Raw genomic sequence first — 21,955 nt, 5'->3', positions numbered from 1 at the left:
GGTGAATTCAAAAAAGAGCTAGAATTTAGAAGGTCACTGGCTGGGGATATTCAGCCACCGAGGACCAATCTATGTGGATACTATGTTTGTGAGTTCATCTGGAGATACACCTCTGAGCGGAAGTCGTCGGAGAATAACGTCAAGAGGAATAACTTCCGGAAGACGCTTAGTCCAGAAGCTCGCTTCCGACCAATTCAAGAGGAACTAGCATGATGGTTCATGAGGGAAGTCCTCCATCCTAAAGTAGAACACTATTACGAGGACGTAGACACTACTAGGAAAAGGCCTAGCCGTAAGATTGACATCAGTGGCGCACCATGGTGGCCGTGCGCCACTACTACTTAGCAGTGGCGCACCAAAAAATGGTGGGCCACTGTTACAAATGTAGTAGTGGCGCACCTTGTTTGTGGTGCGCCATTGCTAAATACTGGCAGGAGGTCAGCTCCTACCCCAACCTAATAGTGGCGCACGCCTGAGTGGTGCGCCACTGCTACTTCGCTTACCTATGGCGCACGACGTCGTGGTGCGCCACTGCTAGGAGGTGACCAGGGCACCTTTAGAGATGAGGTCCTCAGCAATGGCGCACTTCCGTGGTGCGCCACTAGTAGCTATGGCGCACCACCAACAGGGTGCGCCACTGCTAAGTTGGGCAGGGGCGCGTGGTGTAGGTACCAGGTGAGCAGTGGCGCATCACATAGCAGTGCGCCATTGATATCTCACCCTAGCAGTGGCGCACGGCTAGGTGGTGCGCCACTGCTAACCTGGGACCATTTCCTGCTTTTAACCCCTCCACTCACATGTGCCACCCACTTTCCCCAAACACTCTCCCACCAAATCTGGATCTGGTCGTGTTGCCCCTCCTTCCCACCTCATTTTCACCTCTTCATTCACCAAAATTAAGTTGGTAAACTTAATTTTCTTCATAGGTAAGTAATGGTGAAGCTTTCTTAGCTCAATACCCTACGTGTGTGTGCACATATGTTATGTGCGAAGCTCGATGATCATGTGTGTTGTGCGCATGCGCGAAAAGCGTCACGTGCATGTGTGTTGTATGCGAAGCCTCCGGATCCACATGTGTTGTATATGCGAAGCCTCCACACATGTGTTGCATGTGTTTTTGTTTGCAGGGATTTGAAATGCGATGGAGTTGCCAATATTTTGCCGAAACGTTGATTCATTTCCGTTTCGGCGAATGTTGGGCATACTACGCATATACATATGTCCTATTTTTAGGGAAGGTCGTGCCAAAATTTTCTTTTGGTATGCTAAGATATCCATTTTCTCTATACCCGCAGGCGACCATGGTCCGCATGATGAGCGAAGGCGTTGTGGCTAGGTTTTTGAAAGCCGCGACAGCCGAGATGATTAGAAATAACCAAAAGGAGATAAGATGTCCGTGTCGAAGATGCAAGCTGACGAGCCTTATGGACCCTAAAGCCGATATGGTGCGGGGCCACCTTCTCATGCGTGGTTTCATGGATGGCTATCGGAGGGAAGGCGACGAAGATGATTATGAATTTGTCCATGGGATTTCAACAACAAATAAGGAAGGAGATGATCAGGATGTAGAAGATCTCGGACATGATCAGGATGTAGAAGATCCCGGAGATCATCATGATCACAATGTAGGAGATCCTGGACCTAATGATGAGGAAGATCAAGATGGAGGTCATCATGACGATCATGAAGATGAAGACGATGGACCATCGTCGATGGACTGGGTGCAGGACCCTTATCTTCAAGAGCTGCTTCTCAAGCAGACGAGTAACGCAAGAGCTGCCGCCCGAGAGAAAGCCAAGATGGATCAACTGGAGGTAGAGGCGGTTACTCCATTGTATGAAGGATGCAGGCCGGAGGATACCCGCCTGAAAGTAACGCTCATGACTCTGGAGATGAAGGTAAAGCACAGAATGACGGACACATCCTTCAACGACAACATGTTATTCTGGCAGGAACGTCTTCCCAAAAGTAACACGTGTCCGACTAGTATCGAGGAGGCCAAGAAAATCGTGTGTCCTCTGGATTTACCGCATGTGAAATACCATGTGTGCTTGAACGATTGCATCATTTATCGGAACGAGCACGCGGAGTGTACCATATGTCCGGTGTGCGGCGTCAGTCGGTACAAGAAGGGGAAGAAAGCTCCTCGGAAGGTGGTGTGGTACTTTCCGATCACTCCTCGTCTGCAGCGGTATTTCGCGGATCCTAAGCAAGCAAAGCTAATGCGCTGGCACGCGGAGATGAGGAAGGGAGAAGATGACGCAGATGATCCGAAGAAAAAGAAAAAGGACAGGATGTTGAGACACCCTTCGGATGCTAGCCAGTGGAATGCGTTGAACCTCGAGTACCTAGAATTTGGGGACGATCCTAGGAACATAAGGCTGGGCGCGAGCACCGATGGAGTCAATCCGTTTGGCAGCCAGAGCAGCACGCATAGCACCTGGCCCGTGTTTGTGTGGATGTACAACCTCCCCCCTGGTTGTGCATGAAGAGGAAGTACATTCAAATGAGTATGCTAATTGAAGGGCCGAAACAACCAGGGAACGACATCAATCTGTATATGGGGCTTCTGAAAGAGGAGCTAGCCACGCTATGGGACGCGCCTGCCAACACGTGGGACGCCGCCGCAGAAGAATATTTCCCTATGAGAGCCGCGTTGCTCACGACGGTGCACGACTTTCTCGGTTACGGATATGTCGCGGGGCAGGTGGTCCACGGATTCAATGCATGCGTCAGGTGCATGGACGACACAACGTACCGCCAGCTAGATAGAGATCCTGGGTCCTCGAAAACGGTGTTCATGGGACATCGAAGGTGGCTTCGCGAGGACGACCCATGGAGGAAACGCAAGGATCTGTTCGATGGTCAAGACGAACCACGAAGACGGCCACGTACGAGAAGCGGCGAGCAAATAGACGAGCTATTGAAAAATTGGAAAGAGTGCCCACCGCCGGGAAAGAAGCGAAAGGCGCCGGAGCCGCTGCTTAAGGTATGGAAGACGAGGTCTGTTTTCTGGGACTTGCCGTACTGGAAGATCCTCCGTGTGCCTCACAGCCTTGATGTCATGCACATCACGAAGAACGTGTGCGAGAGTCTGCTTGGTACCCTCCTCAACATGCCAGAGAAGACCAAAGATGGGCCGAAAGCAAGGTACGACTTGCAATCAATTGGGATCAGGGAGGAGCTTCACGCGGGACGCCCTAATGATGATGATGATGATGATGACGATGACGATGATGAGGCGGAGGACACGCAAAGTCGTCGCAAGGGCAAAAAGGCCAAAAAGATCGAATATTTTTTTTTTGAGAGAAACTGTGAGGCAAAGCCTCACAGCAATTTATTTATTTATAAACAAAGTTACAAAGTTACCAATGTACAACTAAGGTCAAAACAACTAGGGTAAAGCATCAATCCATGCCTGCAGCTGAGATACATGTTTCTGTTTGACCCTATGCTTATGCAGAGATACTTCATGGATAAAAAGATCGAATATTACTGCCCCCCCCCCCCCGCGTGCTTCACTCTAAGTCAGAAGGAGATCGAACAGTTTTTTGACTGTCTCCTAGGAGTAAAACTTCCTTACGGTTACGCGAGGAATATAAGCAGGTACCTAGACAAAGCGAAGCAGAGGTTCAGCGGGATGAAGTCTCACGACTGTCACGTGCTGATGACGCAGATACTTCCGGTTGCAATCCGTGGGATCATGGACGCGCACGTCCGTGAAACGCTTTTTGGCCTATGCAACTTTTTTGACGTCATCTCTCGGAAGTCTGTTGGCGTGAGGCAACTTAGAAGGCTACAGGAAGAGATCGTGGTGATACTGTGCGAGCTTGAGATGTACTTCCCGCCCGCATTCTTCGACGTTATGGTGCATCTGCTGGTACATATCGTGGAGGATATCATCCAACTGGGGCCGACGTTCCTGAACAGCATGATGCCGTTCGAAAGGATGAATGGTGTCATCAAAGGGTACGTTCGCAACAGGGCACGTCCAGACGGAAGCATAGCCAAGGGCTTTTTGACCGAAGAGTGCATCTCCTTCTGCACGAGTTATCTAGAAATCGAGAATCCCGTCGGTCTGCCCGTAAACAGGCACCTCGGGAAGCTCGCTGGATGGGGTCACCGCGAGGGTAGCCGCGAAATGCATGTCGACTTCAAGGGTCGAATCAACGACTTTGAAAGAGCAAACCTAGTCGCGCTACAACACATAGACGTGGTCGATCCTTGGGTGGTAGAGCACAAAACCTTCATCGCCACGACGTACAATGATCAGGGCCAACAGAGGATGGACAGAGATATAATCAAAGAGCACAACTCAACCTTCACGCGGTGGTTCAAGGACAAGATGCTGACGTACCCTATAGACGAGGATTCTTCTGCGGAAGAAAAACTCATCTTCGCCTTGTCACAGGGCGCCGAACACAACCTGATGACATTTCAGGTGTACGATATCAACGGCTACACATTCTACACCGAGGAAAAGGACATGAAGACCGATTATCAGAACTCCGGGGTAACGATGGAGTCCTACACCGGTGACATCAAGCAGAGATACTACGGAAAGATCGAGGAGATCTGGGAGCTGAGCTACGCCGGAGAGAATGTGCCGATGTTCCGTGTCAGGTGGGCCAAGAACGTCGTAAAAGAAGACCGACATTTCACCACCATGGTTATACCCGAAGCCAAATCCAAGACAGCGGGAGCAAAGGTCACCGCGAAATATGAGCCATGGGTACTAGCTTCCCAAGTGGACCAATGCTTCTTCATTACCGACCCGCAAAAGCCCAGCCGTGTTGTCGTGAGGAGAGGCAAAAGGAGCATCATCGGAATGGATGGAGCCACCAACGAGCTAGACTTTGACCAGTACGGCGATCCGAAGATGGAAGATGACGACGACGATGATGAAGAACCATACACAACAAGAAGAAGCAGGACCACCCTACCTAAAGGCCGTCCATTCAAGAGAAGAAGTCTAGGAGTTCCGGGGCTAAATTATTCAACCGCGAGAAAGAAGGGCAAGAAGATTGTGAAAAGATAATTATGTATCATTTACTTGTATGAATAATGGATGTCATATTGTTAATCTACACATTGTACCGATCAAAATAGACATATAATTTATATTTTTGGATATTTTCTAGATTCTATAGTATTTTAAATATTATACATAATTATAATTATTTATGCCTTTTATTTTGGTGTATTGTGCTATTTTGGATGTTTATGATAGTGTTAAATCAATTTAAAAAGAAAAGGAAAAAAATGGGGCCGCCAGGGTTCGAACCTAGCCGGCTGGGTTTGGCACAAACCAACCAGGGACAGAGCCAGTGTGGTACTAATCGGAATATGTCAATAGCCCCCGCGTTTTTCTTTTGACCCAGACATAAAGTGGTAGTGGCGCACCCCTAGAGGTGCGCCATTGTTAAGCCTCATAGTGGCGCACCACTAGAGGTGCGCTATTGCTAAGGGTGTCTGGGACTTAGCCAAAATCCCCCGTCCATTCCCCACTGTGGCCAGATCGAGATTTCCCCACTCCCCGCCGGCGACTGCCACTCCCCGCCGGCGACTGCCACTCCCCCTCGGATCCCCGCCGGCGACCACCTCTCCCACCGCTGGTGCCCCATTCTCTGCCTCGTCGCATGCCGCCTGCGACCTCGTCCTCGACCACACCGCTGAGGAGCCACACGCCCTCGACCTCACCGCGGAGGAGCACCCTCATCAGCCTACCTCAACCACGCGTGCACCCTCCTCAGCCTCGCCGTCAAGCACATCGACCTCGCCGTCGTCGTCCTCTCCAGGTTCCGTCCCCTCCCTCCCTCTCTGACCTAGCGGCGTCCCTCCCTCTACTCTCCAGGTTCTTCATCGGCACTAGTGGTGCGTATGCAAGTTGCTGGGTGGTGATGGAGGTCGCCGCGCCGCCGGGGTAGAAATCGCTGGTGGAGGTCCCCGCCCGAGATTGCTTAATTTGGTCTTCGTTGCCAGGCTTACATCGATGTTCCTATCTTCGCAACTATTGTAATCGATCGTCTATGCCATCAACCAATACTGTACTTGGGATTTTGCTCGGGGGAGCAACTGCATTCAACTTGCTCGTTTTTAATTAAGACGCATCTCTTGAGCCGACAGGTTGACCCTCCTTTTTACACCTCTTTCGGCGCTTCCGGCTCTAATGCAATTCGGGACAAGCACTTCTCACAGTGGCTATCAGTTTGACAATATGCTAACTCAATCCATATCTACCTATTACTTCTACATTTTTCATGACCTCCAGTATACACGTTTGACAGAAATGAAATGTGATAGAGGTATCTCTGATTCAAAATCTGATTGATTGGCATAACTTGCTTGTTTGAAATATTATTCATGCAGATTGAGGATTAATTTACCTTGTTTGGTCACTTTAGTTGTTGGCATGTTTTAGACAACATCAAAACTGAAGCAAACTTTGTGTATAATTGTGAAATGTAACACAAACGCTACTTGTTGTAACCTACAGGGATATTAATTTGTAGCTTGTGTTGAGGTGTAACAGTGGAAGTTTGATTTTCGATGCTCTGTATGCACTATGCAATGATGCTCTGTATGCATCACTAGGTGCTGCTGCTGTTAGGTTACATATCCTCTATTTTTTAGAACAAATGCATTGAAAAATCATTCATTTTGTTATAGAGCCCATTGGCAAACCTTCAAAATGCCAAGTGGTTTGTGATCATGATGAATGTATCATGTATTATGGTTTAGATGTCACATTGGGTATGATGTATGTAGAGAGTGAGAGAGAGTTATTGTAACAAGTGTAAAAAAAATTCAGTAATCATGATGCATATGTGTTTGCTAGCTTGCTACTGCTAGTTGCTATGTGCCCATTGGCAAACCTTCAAAATGCCAAGTGGTTTGTGATCATGATGAATGTATCATGATGCATATGTGTTTGCTAGCTTGCTACTGCTAGTTGCTATGTGCTTGCTAGTTGCTAGGTTGTTAGTTGCTAGGTACCTCCTCTGCTGCTGCTCGGTGCTCCCTCTCGAGCCGGTGCTACTCCTGCTGCTGCTTGCTGCTTGGTGGTGCTGCTTGGTGGTGCTGCTGCTTGATGCTGCTGTTAGGTGCTGCTGCTGTTAGGCTGTTAGGTGCTGTTAGGTGCTGAACTGAAATTCATATTAGGCTGTTAGTTGATCTGTCTACGAAAAAAAATGTTCCTTGTTAGCATGGTGAGGTGCTGCTAGGTGAGGTGCTGCTAGGTGCATTGGCTTAATTTGAAGGAAAAACATATAGATAAATGGCTATGTGCACCGACCAGTGAGCATTTCCTTCATAAAAAAAATAAAGAGCTACCCTTTTAGAGTGAAATAGGCCAAATCTAAACTAACTTGTTAGCAGTTTCATTTAGTTTAGGTGGCAGTAGCAAATTTTGGTTCAGGAAATTTAGGTTTAGGTGGCAGTAGCAAATTTAGGTTTAGGAAATTTAGGTTTAGGTGGCAGTAGCTTAGGTTCATCCACTGCTGCTGCTACCTAGTTGCTCCTCAGTAGCTTAGGTTCATCCACTGTGCTATGTGCTTGCTTGTTGCTGCTCCTATGTGCTTGCTTGTTGCTGCTGCTATTTTGGGAAGTCTATGGTTTTCCCTTACAACATACTACTGCTGATTTAACTGCAAAAGAATTAGTAATGAAGAAGAAGCATGGCACTATATTGATGCTCATAGTGTTCATTTTGATGTTTACAGCACTAGTTGTTGCACGCCGCGCCGCCCTGACCTCCACTCGCACCTTGGAGCAGCAGCTGGAGAAGCACGCCGCGCCGCCCTCGACCGCTGACGCCGCCGCAGAGGACCGCCGCCGCACTTGCAGACAGGTAGCTTGTTGTTGATGCATGCTGCTAGCTAGGTGCTGCTGCTAGCTGTTGATGCATGCTGCTAGCTGTTGCTGCTACTAGCTGCTGCTAGCTTGCTACTGCTTGCTGTTGATGCATGCTGCTAGCTGCTGCTGCTACTAGCTGCTACTAGCTGCTGTTGCTGCTGCTGCTAGCTGCTGCTGCTTGCTGTTGATGCTGCTGGTGTATATGGTGTCATATTCTTGTGCATGTGCCATGGTGCTCAGCTGGTGTATATGAGGAACAATTGTACATGTGCCATGGTGCTCAGCTGGTGTATATGATGACATATTCTTGTGCAGGGATCGACAGAGTTGCCCATTATCGCCGAAATGTTGATTCATTTCCGTTTCGGCGAAAATGGGGCACTCATATGTACATAAATTAGCATAGGTCATGCCCAATTTTGTTAGTGGAATGGATTGTAATATGGTTCAAAAATGTAAACATGTAGGATGGCCGGTCCCGGTGGCCGGCGAGGCGGTCGAGGCCGCGGTCCTGGGCGCCCCCGGGGCCGGGGAAGGGGCCGCCGCGGTGGAGCAGCAAGGGCCCCACGGTCACCGTCACCTGCATCCTCCTCGTCTTCGCATGAGGAACGCTGCTTCGAGTTCCTCCTCCGCATCGACGACGACCCACTCGGCATCAAGAGGCTACCGGACAAGTTCGCCGAGTTCGTCGACGGCGTCGAGCCGGCGCACTTGCAGCTACGGGAGGCTAGCTGCAACTTCTGCCGCTGGCCCGTGGAGGTCCTGTTCGACGGGCAGGGCAAGATGTACCTGCACACGGGGTGGGACAAGTTCGCCCGTGACCTCCACCTCGAGCCCGGCTGCCAGCTCACCTTCCTGTACGAGGGGGACGGCGAGATGATCGTCAAGGTGTTCGATGACACCGCCTGCCGTGTGCACTACCCCCACACCGGCGAATCCGGCTCGGACACCGATAGTTAGAACTTAGAGTGTTGTCAACTCTATCTTCGTTGCTTCGTGTTGTTTGAATTCTATCTTAAATTGTATGAAGCTACGATGTTAGGTATGATGATGTTATGTCCATGATGTGTGTACGAATTGGCTGTTTTCCATGATGTGTGTACGAAATGTTTGGTCAACAGAGGACCCCGGGGTGACGCAAGTGAGCCTGGTGCGATGGCACAAGTATCAATCTCTTGTGCATCCTACCTGGCCTCACTTACGCCATCCCGGGATGTTCATATTTGTTTGGACCAACAATGTATGAGGCCATCGTCATTCCATTTGCTTTGGTTTTTCAGAATGCCGATGATTAGAATGTTTGGTCACCTATACACTTGGAGGAGGGGCCAGTGAACCTGGTGCGATGACACAAATATCAATCTCTTGCGCATCCTACTTGGTTTCGCTTACCCCTTCTCTAAATGTTAATATTTTTTCCGACCAACAAAATATGAGGCATTCCATTTAGTTCATACTAGCTACTTGTCTCTTATTTGAGTTTGCACTTCTTAATTGCATTGGCCGATGATTAAATTTTGTGGTCACTACACTCCGGGGTGACGCTAGTGAGCCTGGTGTGATGGCACAAATATCAATCTCTTGTGCATCCTACCTGGCCTCACTAACGCCATCCCGGGATGTTCATATTTGTTTCGACCAACAATGTATGAGGCATTCCATTTAGTTCATACTAGCTACTTGTCTCTCATTTGAGTTTGCACTTCTTAATTGAATTGGCCGATGATTAAATTTTGTGGTCACTACACTCCGGGGTGACGCTAGTGAGCCTGGTGTGATGGCACAAATATCAATCTCTTGTGCATCCTACCTGGCCTCACTAACGCCATCCCGGGATGTTCATATTTGTTTCGACCAACAATGTATGAGGCCATCGTCATTCCATTTGCTTTGGTTTTTCAGAATGCCGATGATTAGAATGTGTGGTCACCTATACACTTGGAGGAGGGGCCAGTGAACCTGGTGCGATGACACAAATATCAATCTCTTGTGCATCCTACTTGGTTTCACTTACCCCTTCTCTAAATGTTAATATTTTTTCCGACCAACAAAATATGAGGCATTCCATTTAGTTCATACTAGCTACTTGTCTCTTATTTGAGTTTGCACTTCTTAATTGCATTGGCCGATGATTAATATTTGTGGTCACTACACTCCGGGGTGACGCTAGTGAGCCTGGTGTGATGGCACAAATATCAATCTCTTGTGCATCCTACCTGGCCTCACTAACGCCATCCCGGGATATTCATATTTGTTTCGACCAACAATGTATGAGGCATTCCATTTAGTTCATACTACTTGGATTGTTTTTGAGTTTGCTCTTATTCGTTGCAAACATCTATGAGCGTGCACTAATGTTTCTTTGGCTTGTTCATATATGTGCAGATATGACGTGGTATGTCGTGTACAAGGGCAAGGTTCCCGGAGTCTACAACGACTGGGAGGAGTGTCGGAGACAGGTTCACCGTTTTAGCGGTAACAGCTACAAAGGATACACCACTAGAGCGGAAGCCGAAGACAGATACGCACGCTATCTGGCGGGAGAGAGGACGGAGCGGAGGAGGAACCGGATGAAGACCACTTTCATCGGGACGGTGCTAGTAGTGACTCTAGCTCTCTTCTATGTGATGCTAGTTTAGATGATCGACCTTGTGTAACCACTAGCTCATTTGTGACTTGTAACACCGTAACACTTATCTAATATTTGAAATCTTGTGAATCATGGAGGCTAATGTGAAGGACTATGTATTGGTATACTGTGCTAGCTGCTTATATGTGTTATATATACTGTATTTGTGTTGTTATAGTGTGATATACAACCTGTACAAATACCTGCCAGGAATACAAAAAATAAAAACGAAATACTAGAAGTGGCGCACTAGAGGACCATCAGTGGCGCACGACCAGTAAGTAGCAGTGGCGCACTAGTTTGGACCTTGTGGCGCACTACTCTCTGATCCCCTTGCGAAAGTAGCAGTGGCGCACCGCTGCTGCCAGCAATGGCGCACGTCTGAGAGACTGCAGTGGCGCACTTGTACAGGCAGCAATGGCGCACCAGAACGCCATAACAGTGGCGCACCTCAGGAGGTAGCAGGAGCGCACCGACACCATAGAGTTGTGGCGCACTACTGCAGAACAACAGTGGCGCACCCCTTTGGGGTAATACTGGCGCATCACTGGACTTGTCAATGGCGCACCACGTAGTGCGCCACTGTTACTTAGGGTAGTTGTGGCGCACCACTAGTGCGCCACTACTAAAACTTAGCAGTGGCGTGATAACAGCGGCGCACCACTAGTGCGCCACTGATGGGTAAAAGTGGTGCGCCACTGATTGCCCTTTTCCTAGTAGTGAGAACTTCTGATGCCGTAAATTATGTATGGAAACTTGTTCAAAATTATATATGGTCATCCGATATTGAATATATATTGTATATTCCTCTTGAATTCTTCTTGGTTCTAATTTCAAATTTGTTTGAAATTGTACATTCATATGCATGTATATAGTACCGTAGAATATGTGTACTAAAACTTCTTCAAAATTAAAATTAAACACAAAATAAAATATGAAAAAATAAAACAATACAAACTAAAAAGAAACCAGATTTAGGGGGGGCTAAAACCCTAAACCTGCGGAGGCCTTTAGTCGCGGTTGGCCAGGAGAACCGCGACTAAAGGTCCTCCGCTCCGACGGTCGCCTGGCGCCCACGTGGACGTGCCTTTAGTCGCGGTTCGTAAGCAACCGCGACTAAAGGAGGGGCCTTTAGTCGCGCTTCATTGGTCCCGGTTGCGCAATCGTGACTAATGGCAGTTGCGAACCGGGACTAAAGCCCCTTTTTCTACCAGAGGGAACCTTCATCTCATGGGGCAGACCGACAAGATGGGACGCAAACATGCCACCGTATTGAAGAACTTGAGGGTGAGCTCTTGCAAGCACACAAAGTGGTCACTGCGCTTTTTCAGGCGAATGATAAGGCGCAACTAGGTGTTGCATCGTCCTCTCAACACAGGAAACAACTAACACTACTAGGAAAATGGCTATAGGTGAAGAAAACATTGTCGGCGCACCAAGATTCTGCCGCGCCGGTGGCAAGTGGTGCCGGCGCACCACTTTGTCGCCACGCCGGCGACGACCGCACACTGCCGGCGCACCAGCCGAAATCCTGCGCTGGCGAAATACAAATTGTGTGAATGAAATATAAACTATAACATTGGCATATTTAAAAGACAATTCCAACGGTGTAATTTTTATGGTTACCTCCTTCAGATGGTGATAATACCACCCCAATTAGTTAATGTGATGAAAAATAAATCGGGTACAATTTGTTTTGAATATCAAACCAAAATAAATTTTCAATAATCCATAGAATCTACAACAATTGTTATTATAGCGAAGGAAACACGTTGAGTTATAAACAGAATCTGCACAATATGATGAATTCTCCGCTGAATCTGTATGAGAAACATTAGAAATTTGGTGACCTGTATATGGTGAACATCAAGTCTGACACAAAGATAAAGTTCAGCAATAATATGAAACCTATTGGGGAATGCCATTCATCACACGTCGCACCTAATACAGTTAAACCTATATCTACTGCATGCTGCTTGCTAGCTAATTCAACAAAAAAAAGAGTATCTAATTCAGATAGTAGATCAGTGAGGCACTGAGCACAAGGAGATACAAAACAGCATGACGATCCTCCACAGGCACCGGCTGTGCCTGCTGCCTGCTGGTTGGGCCTGATGTTGCTCGCTGGCTGCTGCTTGTGCCTGCTGTTGGAGAACGTCCCTGACTGCTAGTGCCTACTCAATGCACCAGTTCCACTCCAGGCCGTCACCTTGTCCGACTCAGGCGAATAATTCCACGAACTCCGTATTACCCTGAGGGAGTATGTAAATTTAAATTTAGGGAAATTTCAACACCAAGGAATCAATTTATGGAACACACATAGCTATATAAACAGATCTTATTAATATGCAAGGATATACCAGAAAGCATAGTGCAAGTTGCAAACTTCCTTAAATTTCTGAAAACTGCTATTTGCAACGTGTGTAGCTGAGCACATCCCTTGCTCCCTAGCTAGCTTATTCTTCTCACGTACAAACCAATTTTAAAAACAATGTTAAGTTAGTGCTGGTGATTAGCATCCACTATTTCAGAAAAAAATGTGTCAGTGCGCCGAGTGAAAGTAAAGTATAATTCTTATGCTAATGTTTGAGTTAACGAAATATGAATTCTAGATTCCTTTGAAATTCATATGGCATAGGCTATTGTGTAAGAAATTTGGAGGATCGGGTACAGTGTCATGTTTTCGCCTTTTTGTGTCTTCGCGCATTGCGCTTTTCCAGCAACATTGACACTTCTGAAAATCTCCTATTCTTATGCTACCGTTTGAGTCAAAGAAATATGAATCTTAGATTCCTTTGAACTTCATATGATATTGTTTATTATACTCCGTAGAATTTTTTATAAAAACAAACATGGATACTATGTCTTGTTTTCAACTCTTTCTGTATACACTTCATTTGCTTTTGACATCTAAGCGGCACTTCCGTATAAAAAAATAGAGCTCTGTGGTACAAAGATTATTACATACGGTGTGTTTATCAACCGTACCTGTGAATCTGAGATTGCTGCATGGGGCGTGAAGGCTAGGACAGCATCGGAGGCGGCGCTGAATCGTGACTCCGGAAGAGAGCTATCCTGTGTGATGGATTCCTTTACATTGCATGATCCAGCCTGAGCCATCGATCCAAACCTCTTCGTGGACTTCACACATCATCTCTTGTTGCTAGATTGGTATCGCCATAGCCGGAAGGGAGTCGTCGAATACCTTCATAGCCGGAAGGGGTTAATCAGCTTCCATGTCGCGAGATTCGTTGTTCCCTCGAGCTAGATTCATCGGTGCGGGATTTTTACTGTCAGCTGATCGGAGATCTCAGATCAACACGACGCGAGATTGTTGTTCCACCGGAGCTAGCTTCATCAGCGTGAGATCGTCATTGTCGTCTCGTTCTCATTAGAGATCTCCTCCCGGTGTCCACACGGCGCGAGATTGCTATTTCCTCGATCTAGCTTTGCCAGATCATCATCGTCGTCTCGAGCTCATCGGAGACCTGCGCGATCAGCCATCGTAATATACTAATTAAGGATCGGTGCTAACTAATCATCCGTGGTGCACAACTTCCAGGCTGAAATCGCGGAACAACACCAGCCGTCGACATATACTAATCATCCGTGGTGCACAACTTCTAGGCTGAAATCGCGGAACAACACCAACGGCGGCTTATATGGGGCAAAGAGATAAGACTATTTTTACGTACAGATGAGAGTTTTTGCTGAGAAAAATACAGATCTGATCAATGCATTACGTGTTGGATTCCATATTGTCCACGGCGTAATCTTTTTTTTAGCAAACCACGTGCATGCCTTTGACGTGGGATCCACATCTCAACCATTGGGATTTTATGACTTTGGTTTGCTAAATCTCCACCATTGGTTGTCTTGTGTCTTATAATTATATAATAGACTAGTAAAAATGCCTGTGCATTGCCACGGGTCCTCAAATTTCATTTCTCAATGCACATATAAAATTTACAACTCAATATGAAAATTCAAAATAAATCAGTGATATATAATGTACTATAACATGATAATACCGAGCAGGATAAATGATATCATTGTTGTGCATCTACGTTGTTTCAAGTTCTAGGTCTTCTTGTTATTCTTCCGCGGCAAGTCTCAAACGTGTGTTCTTGGCCATCATAATTGTCACCTCAACAACCAGGGACGGAGTCAGCAGGGGGCTGGCTGGGGCCATGGCCCCCCTCGTGGTGGAAATTTTTGTGAAAACCCCCTTACTAATATGTTGATTTTACTTGTAATTTCACCTAACTTTAGCTATATGACCCCCTCCAAGAAATTTTGCATGTAGTTAGCCCCCCTTGTGTCACTTTCCTGGCTCCATCCCTGTCAACAACCTCTTTTTTTTATGTATTATTGTCTTACAAAACATGGATGCTGCAAACATAGGAGAAATACTTCTTTTCTGATTAGTGCAAACAACACATGTATAACTGAAGAAGACAAGTCTGGATCGTAGCCTTGTGTATCATCAGTTGGCATATAAGTATCTAGTGTGAGAATGAATCTGTTTATGTCAACATTAATTAGCTAAAATTCATAGTTGAGATGGAGGTATGCAGAGAGCAAAGCTCTAAACTGATCAACCGCGAAATAAATTCCATTCTCTATCAATTTCGTATACATTATTAGCATAATAATCCATTGCTGGCCATATCAACAATCTGATGTACTAATGAGTGCGCACTGCTAGGGAGAACAAATCGTCGCCATATTATGACACTTGACTTGCCTACATTGAGAATGAAAATAATTGGAAACAATTGTCAAATTTTCTACAAATAACCTAACAACAAAAATGACATAGGACAAGAACATTCCAGGTAAGTTTTACTACAATAACATTACCACCAAAATTATAATATAGTATTTTGCCACCTAAAAAATAGCCGAATCATTTTCACGATACATGTTTACAATCAGCTAACATAAAAGTTCAAAAAAAATGTGCCAGTCTACTAAAATAAGGAAACATCAAAGTGCAAACTCCAGAAACAAATGCGAAACCATTTCTCATTCTCAGAATTTATTTACCGACAAATTATAAATGTATGTAGTACATCAGTTGAAATGCTCATGTAGATAAGAAGGTTGCGAGAGTGAAATGTACAACGAAAATCAAGCAGTGTATATTTCAGTTTCACGGCAGACGATCAGGCACATAAAATATTTAATAGATCAATCATTTATAGCACAAGCAGACTGGCCTTCTATAAAATGATCAAAATTGGTAAAGATCAAATATTAATCAACATCAATGAAGTTCAAATAATCATAGGCAACTGAAGCAGCCACAGCTAGACGGACACTTCCCTTCACACGTGAGCTATCACATGAGCAGGTTCATTAATCTTTATATAAGAACATACAGATTTAGGAGAAATTGAAGCCAGCAGCTGGCGAAGACTAAGTGCGGTCACTACAGACAATATGAAGATATTCAAAATGCTACATTGCAGACTTAATTGCACACATAATTGAGGTATGTTAGGCAATCTAATTATTTAAGCCATGTCCGTAGTTTCACAATGGGGCAGGGAGTAAGTAGCAGCCAAAATCACATGACCGGCATTCACTGCTCAACCTAGAGGAAATGAAAAAAGAGATATTAAAACCTATGGCATCATGAATAATATAAAAATGAGAACATTTCTGCAGGAAATGTGTACATACCTTTGTGAATTATCAAGTCTGTGATTTTTTAAGTTCCATCACCGTCAGTTTCACAAAGAACTGCAGTAGGAGGTAACCGGGAACACGGATATATACATGGTGAAAAGGAATCAGAATTTCCAGTAGTAATAAATTATAAGCTCGAGCAAGTATTACTAATTCAGATATCGTCAATACAAAAATCAAATCACAAGTCATAAATAATAGGGTTAGCCTATAATCACAACATCTGAATAGTTAGATGTGAGAAAATTGAAATAGTTAACTACAGTTAGTTCAGGTTTTGTATATAAGAAATAGCAACCTTAATGCATTTTGGAAGGGTGGCTTAGTAGATGCTTTTCAACCAAAGCATAGTTGGAGCGCATTGTGCAGCTATTAAGTGGTTACTGATCCAACCTGAACATTCAGATTTCTCCAACCTGTATAACCGAAACATCAAAATAAAAATCACTTCTGATGATTCTACGCAGTGATATGTTCCGCAATTAGAAAGTATCAGAATCTCTACCTAATATTAAAAACCATATACCCTTATACAGAAAAATAGGTAGAAGTTACCAGTGTGCAGACAAATTTTTATGATCTCCATCAAGATCTGCAGGCCTTTCTCTTCTCTTCTCTTCATCTTCTCTTCTATTTTTCAGTGGAGTCCTCAAGCAGCAGCAACAACCACGTTCCTCTCTGGGTTAGCCTGTAATCACAAACGAAACATCAAAATTTGAGCTGTTGATATGCATCTGCCACCTTTTTATACTGAACTAAAGAACATTGTTCATACTGCATCTACCTAATATTTCAATAGTAAAATATCCTGCACACCTTGTTATAACATATTTCTAATTTTCATATACAGAAAAATTATTGCATTCACTATTTATACATATATGTCTTAGACCACGTGCTTAAAAAGTATTGCATTCACTATTATTATAGTGATATGTCTTAGACCCTCGGGATCTCACATCCTAGAAACTAATTACATGACCCCGACAGCACGCCCATGCATGTTCTTCTCCACGCTCGCTTGTTGTTGGTTCTGGCACTCGAGGGAGGAGGCTTACGGCAGGCCCGCAACCTAGCGCTACACGCCTACAGAGGAGAGTGATGGACATTATCTCAACCAGATCCGGGGTACACATGTAATCATCTGCATATGTTTAGCATAAGTTAATTGGTGACCTCACATAAGTCAAAGTATTACAAGATGATAATTCAATAAGCAAAACCTATAAGCATGTGTCATGTGAATGAAAACTTTAGAGGTGTATAAATGCACATCAAAGAGAAATATGTACTCCCTCCAATCCAAATTACTTGTCGCAGATAAGAGGGTGTAGTTAAGTTCCCTATGTGCTTTTCCATGAAAGAGGACATATAAATCCCATGATAAATAACAAAATACTGAGAGGTTCTTGCGAAACATAATAGTTTCTGCAGGAAGCATGCCTAGAAGCATCATACTTGTCACACAAGATGCCATTTAGTATGCATGAAAACAGATCAATGACCTTGGAAGAAAAGAATAACAGGTCAATATACTTTGTAAGGAAAGAACAAGGATGCAAGCCTAAAATCCCACCAGGAACGGTACTGATGACTCATGTTGCTATTTAGACAATGATAATACATTACTTGTTGGATATTTCCAAGTGGTAAATGTTTGTTTACTTTTTTTTTCAAAAAATTGTGCTTGAACACAACTTGGTCAGTACCTTTTTGTATTAATTACTTGGGCAAACACAACTCCTGCCAGAGCTTCTACATCACCTTATTCAGTAAAGAAACTGCTTATTTTTAGACTTATAAAAATAAGAACCTTGATCTCATAAGGATCTTGTTTGTATATATCTCAATATGAAATCGGGTCAATTGGTAAAACACTCAAACAATATGAGCGAAAATTTGATATGTAGCTGAAAGTGAGGTGCCTTATTAAAATAAATAAATAAATAGTAGTTGTCACCAGACAAAGAGAGCTCCTAGTTGAAATGCAAAGATAGAATGGCCTGCAATTCAATGGCACTGATTATATTTGCACTTGTACACTAAGAGTTCATGATTTCACAAAACAATCCAAAATAGTTCAGGTTCGCTGAAACACACATTCTGAAGCGACATCCATAGAGAAATAGGGAATTTTATTGCGGCTTTTAACTTAAGTACTTCGTAAAAAGAACAATGTAAACCCTGAACTGAACCACAGTATCACACACATGAATGTTCCTGAATAAGAATATCGCAGGTTACAGAGTAGTGCTAGCAATATCTAGACATTCTTTAATCTAGCTGGCTTTCTCTGAAAGCTACATATGCACCAAGTTGATTAAGTTCTTATTTTGTAGAAAAATGGTAGTATAGTTACCAAATCGACTATTAGTATAGCTTACAAAGATAGAGTGAGTAGTGACATTACGATGATACAAAGAAGAGAACGGCGCTAACTAAGTAGTAGTACAGCAAATATATATTACACCATATTTGTTACCAGAGAAAGGACATTACATTATTTCTGATAATTCAAGTAGTTTATGCAAAGGGAAAAGACAGTAAGTTGAGGTATAGCTATGTACTGATTTGTGGAGAAGTACCTCACGCTCAAGAACAATAAGTCCAACTCACGTGAGTTTTACCACATCTTGATCCCTATATCCCTAGATGTGTGCAATTCCCACAAGAACTTCCCAGTAATTGCATCGGCACGATACATCCTAGAGGCAAAATCTGCATATTTTTTCTTTGACCTGCAGACAGGTACAACTTCTTACTATAGAGAAGAAAAGACAAACATTGGAACGGCAATAGAAAGTTGAACAATGCAAGTCAGAGAAATATTTGATTTATTATGAACCTAATATACTAATTTAGGGTGCAAGGAGAAGAAAAGCGGGACAGAGAAGGAAACAAAATAAGAAGAAGATGCAAAAAATGATTAATGATTAGTTTAGCTCACTGATCCAGCCGTCCTCGGAGCTATATTACAGTATGTATCCAGTCGGACTCTGACCGGAGCGCGACCTGTGACCTGCGATAATACTCCCTCTGTGGTTGTATCCTTGCAGTAATAATCATCATCAATTGGACTTCGCGAAAGAACTTAAAGTGACAATCATCAATCATGTATTTGCACATTGCTATATTATAGTATGTATCCAGTCGGACTCTGACCGGAGCAGATCAAATTCATCATCCGCCTATATTAATTAAGAGACAACACTATACCGCCGCCTCCTAAGCATAATTAATCCAGACCTTCGTCCATGAATGCATGATATCATTACCTCTTATAAACAAAAATACCGTTACCTAGTGAAAACCTTTGTCATCTACATCTCAATTATCATCTCAAATCCTCACTTGAGGGAATCGTCCCGTTGGTCAATTGAATTGTCTGATTAGATCACTTCACTTCATCAACAAGTAATCAAGATAAATTAAAATAGAAAACATTCTAGTTACCTGGGCAGAAAAGACCACGCAATAGCATCCTACAATAAGAACTCACCACAAGATTAGTTTAAAGCTCTGAATTTATATAGCATGTTAACCCCACAAGCAATAAACCCGTATATTACCCAAGCACCAGAGCTCAATGGAAGAAAAAAAGACTCAAATGTAATCTCCTTGTAGAAGGGCCACAAAACATAGTTATGTAAATAAACTGAACGTCTTGAAGAGAAGAAAGAACCTGATAGACTGTCACTGCTGCTACGTGTATAGGCATGTCCTGGACCTAGGAGAGGTGGATACATCCTCTTGACCTCCATGTCGTACAATGCAAGTGTAAAATGACCAAGATATTTCCTACCAATGAAAAAGCATGAGCTGTGTCATATTTTTGCAGTAGATATGCATTTTATTAAACACGAGAAAGGCGTCAGCATAGCAGGCATAGATCAGGATGGAAAAGCGTCTCTGTCCTCAGTGACGGACCTAGAAAATAATCGAAGCCTGGGCAAGCCGAAAGCCTAGCTGGTTTGTTTTACACTCAAATCAACCAATATAAGCATAATATAGAGAAAATACACCTTTCACAATAATTTTCATCTAAAAGCTGAATCTAGTACGTCATAACACATCAAATATTCATAGGCGCCAAATATGTGATATCTCGGCACAACTTTCGAGAACAAAATCTCTACACATATCAAAAACTCCCTAAAAGATTTGAAGCTGCAACAGTGGATTACAAAAGCTCATACCTACACCCCACAGAAGCTCCAAAATTATAAAAAAAATGATTAAACTTCTTATTTGTCACAAGTCACATTATTTTAAATTACTCTATGCAAATTTACCTGTCAAATAAAAATATATTACTATGTGTGCAAAAAAAATTTGGTGATTTTTTGACACCAGGAAGCAGGAGCGCCAGTGCCCGAGATCCAAATTGTTTTTTCGTGAATGGAGGGAGTACTTTAACTTCAGTTTAATCAATTACAATTAAATTGAAATATAAAATATCCAACCGCTAATTAAAGTTCCAACCTACTGAGTTTAGGCAAACAACAAGTAATAAGCAACTATTCTAATTATCCATGTGGTTCTGGCCCTAAAAGATACTACATTGGGCAAATAATCACTTAAGCGGCCAATTAGTGGGCACAAATTGATGAAAAACAACACCTGCTTGAAGTCTCACCTTGCCGGAAGTAACGACGGCTGCGGCCGCTCACAGATGGATCCATTGGCCGCTACTTTATCCCAGGAAGAAGAGTGGTCGATTGATTGCTCCAGAAAGAGGCCGTGATGTACTTTAATGGCGTTGGCTTGTTGATGATATTGTGGGGCAGATTGAGGCCCATGAAAGGACAGTGGGGCAGATCGAAGCAGGAAGCCTGGGCAACGAGGCTTTCACCATCGATAATTCCCATGGGATTTCTCCCATCGATGCTGCGGGGCTGCCACCGAGCCACCATGACTGCCGCTGGGGGAGAAGAAGGGGAGCATCAGGAAGGAGGGGTGCCAACCTCACGAAGGCAACCCACAGCACGGGATGGTGCTCAGATCCGCTTGACGATCCCTTCTCCCATCTTGGTACTTTCTCTGCAAGATCATCTCGACTCACCGGAACGGCGAGAATCTCGGTGTCGGGGTCGCGTGGAGTGAGGCTAGTACGACTACGCGATGGTGTGGAGGCGCGCGCGATGATGCATGGAGATAGGGCGACGTCGCGGCAGGGAGGCATGGCGAGATGGAATCGATAGGATTTGGTGGCGGATTTGTTGGGGCATTTATTTACCGAGCAGGTTTTCCGGTGTGAGACAAAGAAGGTGCGATGAACGAACGGAAGGACGGACGACGAAAGAGGTTGACGTATGCTGGCTGGCAGAATAAGGAACATCTTCCTCCTTTTTAAGTAGTGTAGATAGATGTTTGCCGACCCGTTGTTCGTTCTTACATTAGGCTTCTCGTATTAACATCGTTAGATCTACTAGCTGAACAGATGGATCTATTAGCTGAACACATGGATGTACAAACTGAGCACATGGAATTATTGTTGCCTGGAGTCTTCGTTTTCCACTGGAACCAACCGACATCTTCTTAGAAAAACCTGTCTATGTTGCAACCTAGCTAGTTACTTCCCCAGAAACATTCCTGAACGACACAGAGGCTCCATCGACGCAGAAAAGGTAGGTAAACAGGGCAAGTCAAATGACCCACGATCGATGAGCTGTTCTTCCATATTCCGATTTGAAATTGCTATACAAAACGCACTAATTAAAACAAGCGGTAACATGCATGTAGCGGCGGAACAGTCATTCCAGTAACATTCGTCGAACT

At 44.3% G+C, this 21,955-nt stretch overlaps 1 protein-coding gene and 1 long non-coding RNA gene across 11 annotated transcripts; one reads left to right on the top strand and one right to left on the bottom strand.

The window, feature by feature from the left end:
* Positions 1-7,769: 7,769 nt before the first annotated feature.
* Positions 7,770-8,814, top strand: LOC139835462 (B3 domain-containing protein Os03g0212300-like). The gene is made up of 2 exons (XM_071825316.1): positions 7,770-7,849; positions 8,322-8,814. Exon 2 carries the CDS (start codon positions 8,323-8,325, stop codon positions 8,812-8,814), a length of 492 nt encoding a protein of 163 aa, XP_071681417.1. The 5' UTR covers positions 7,770-7,849; position 8,322.
* Positions 8,815-15,034: 6,220 nt separating this feature from the next.
* Positions 15,035-21,482, bottom strand: LOC127331940 (uncharacterized). 10 transcript variants are annotated; one of them, XR_007870116.2, is made up of 6 exons: positions 20,814-21,482; positions 18,763-19,975; positions 16,733-17,321; positions 16,476-16,593; positions 16,172-16,231; positions 15,035-16,082 (listed from the first exon to the last, which is right to left on the bottom strand). It is a non-coding gene; the product is annotated as an uncharacterized lncRNA (long non-coding RNA). The 10 variants fall into 10 exon arrangements; XR_007870112.2 differs by having other exon boundaries at positions 16,476-17,321; XR_007870114.2 differs by having other exon boundaries at positions 16,172-16,593; positions 16,683-17,321.
* Between the last annotated feature and the right edge of the window lie 473 nt (positions 21,483-21,955).

The sequence above is a fragment of the Lolium perenne genome, chromosome 2, assembly GCF_019359855.2.
Source record: "Lolium perenne isolate Kyuss_39 chromosome 2, Kyuss_2.0, whole genome shotgun sequence".
Lineage (NCBI taxonomy): Eukaryota > Viridiplantae > Streptophyta > Magnoliopsida > Poales > Poaceae > Lolium > Lolium perenne.
This window is presented reverse-complemented; position numbering and strand designations above follow the sequence as displayed.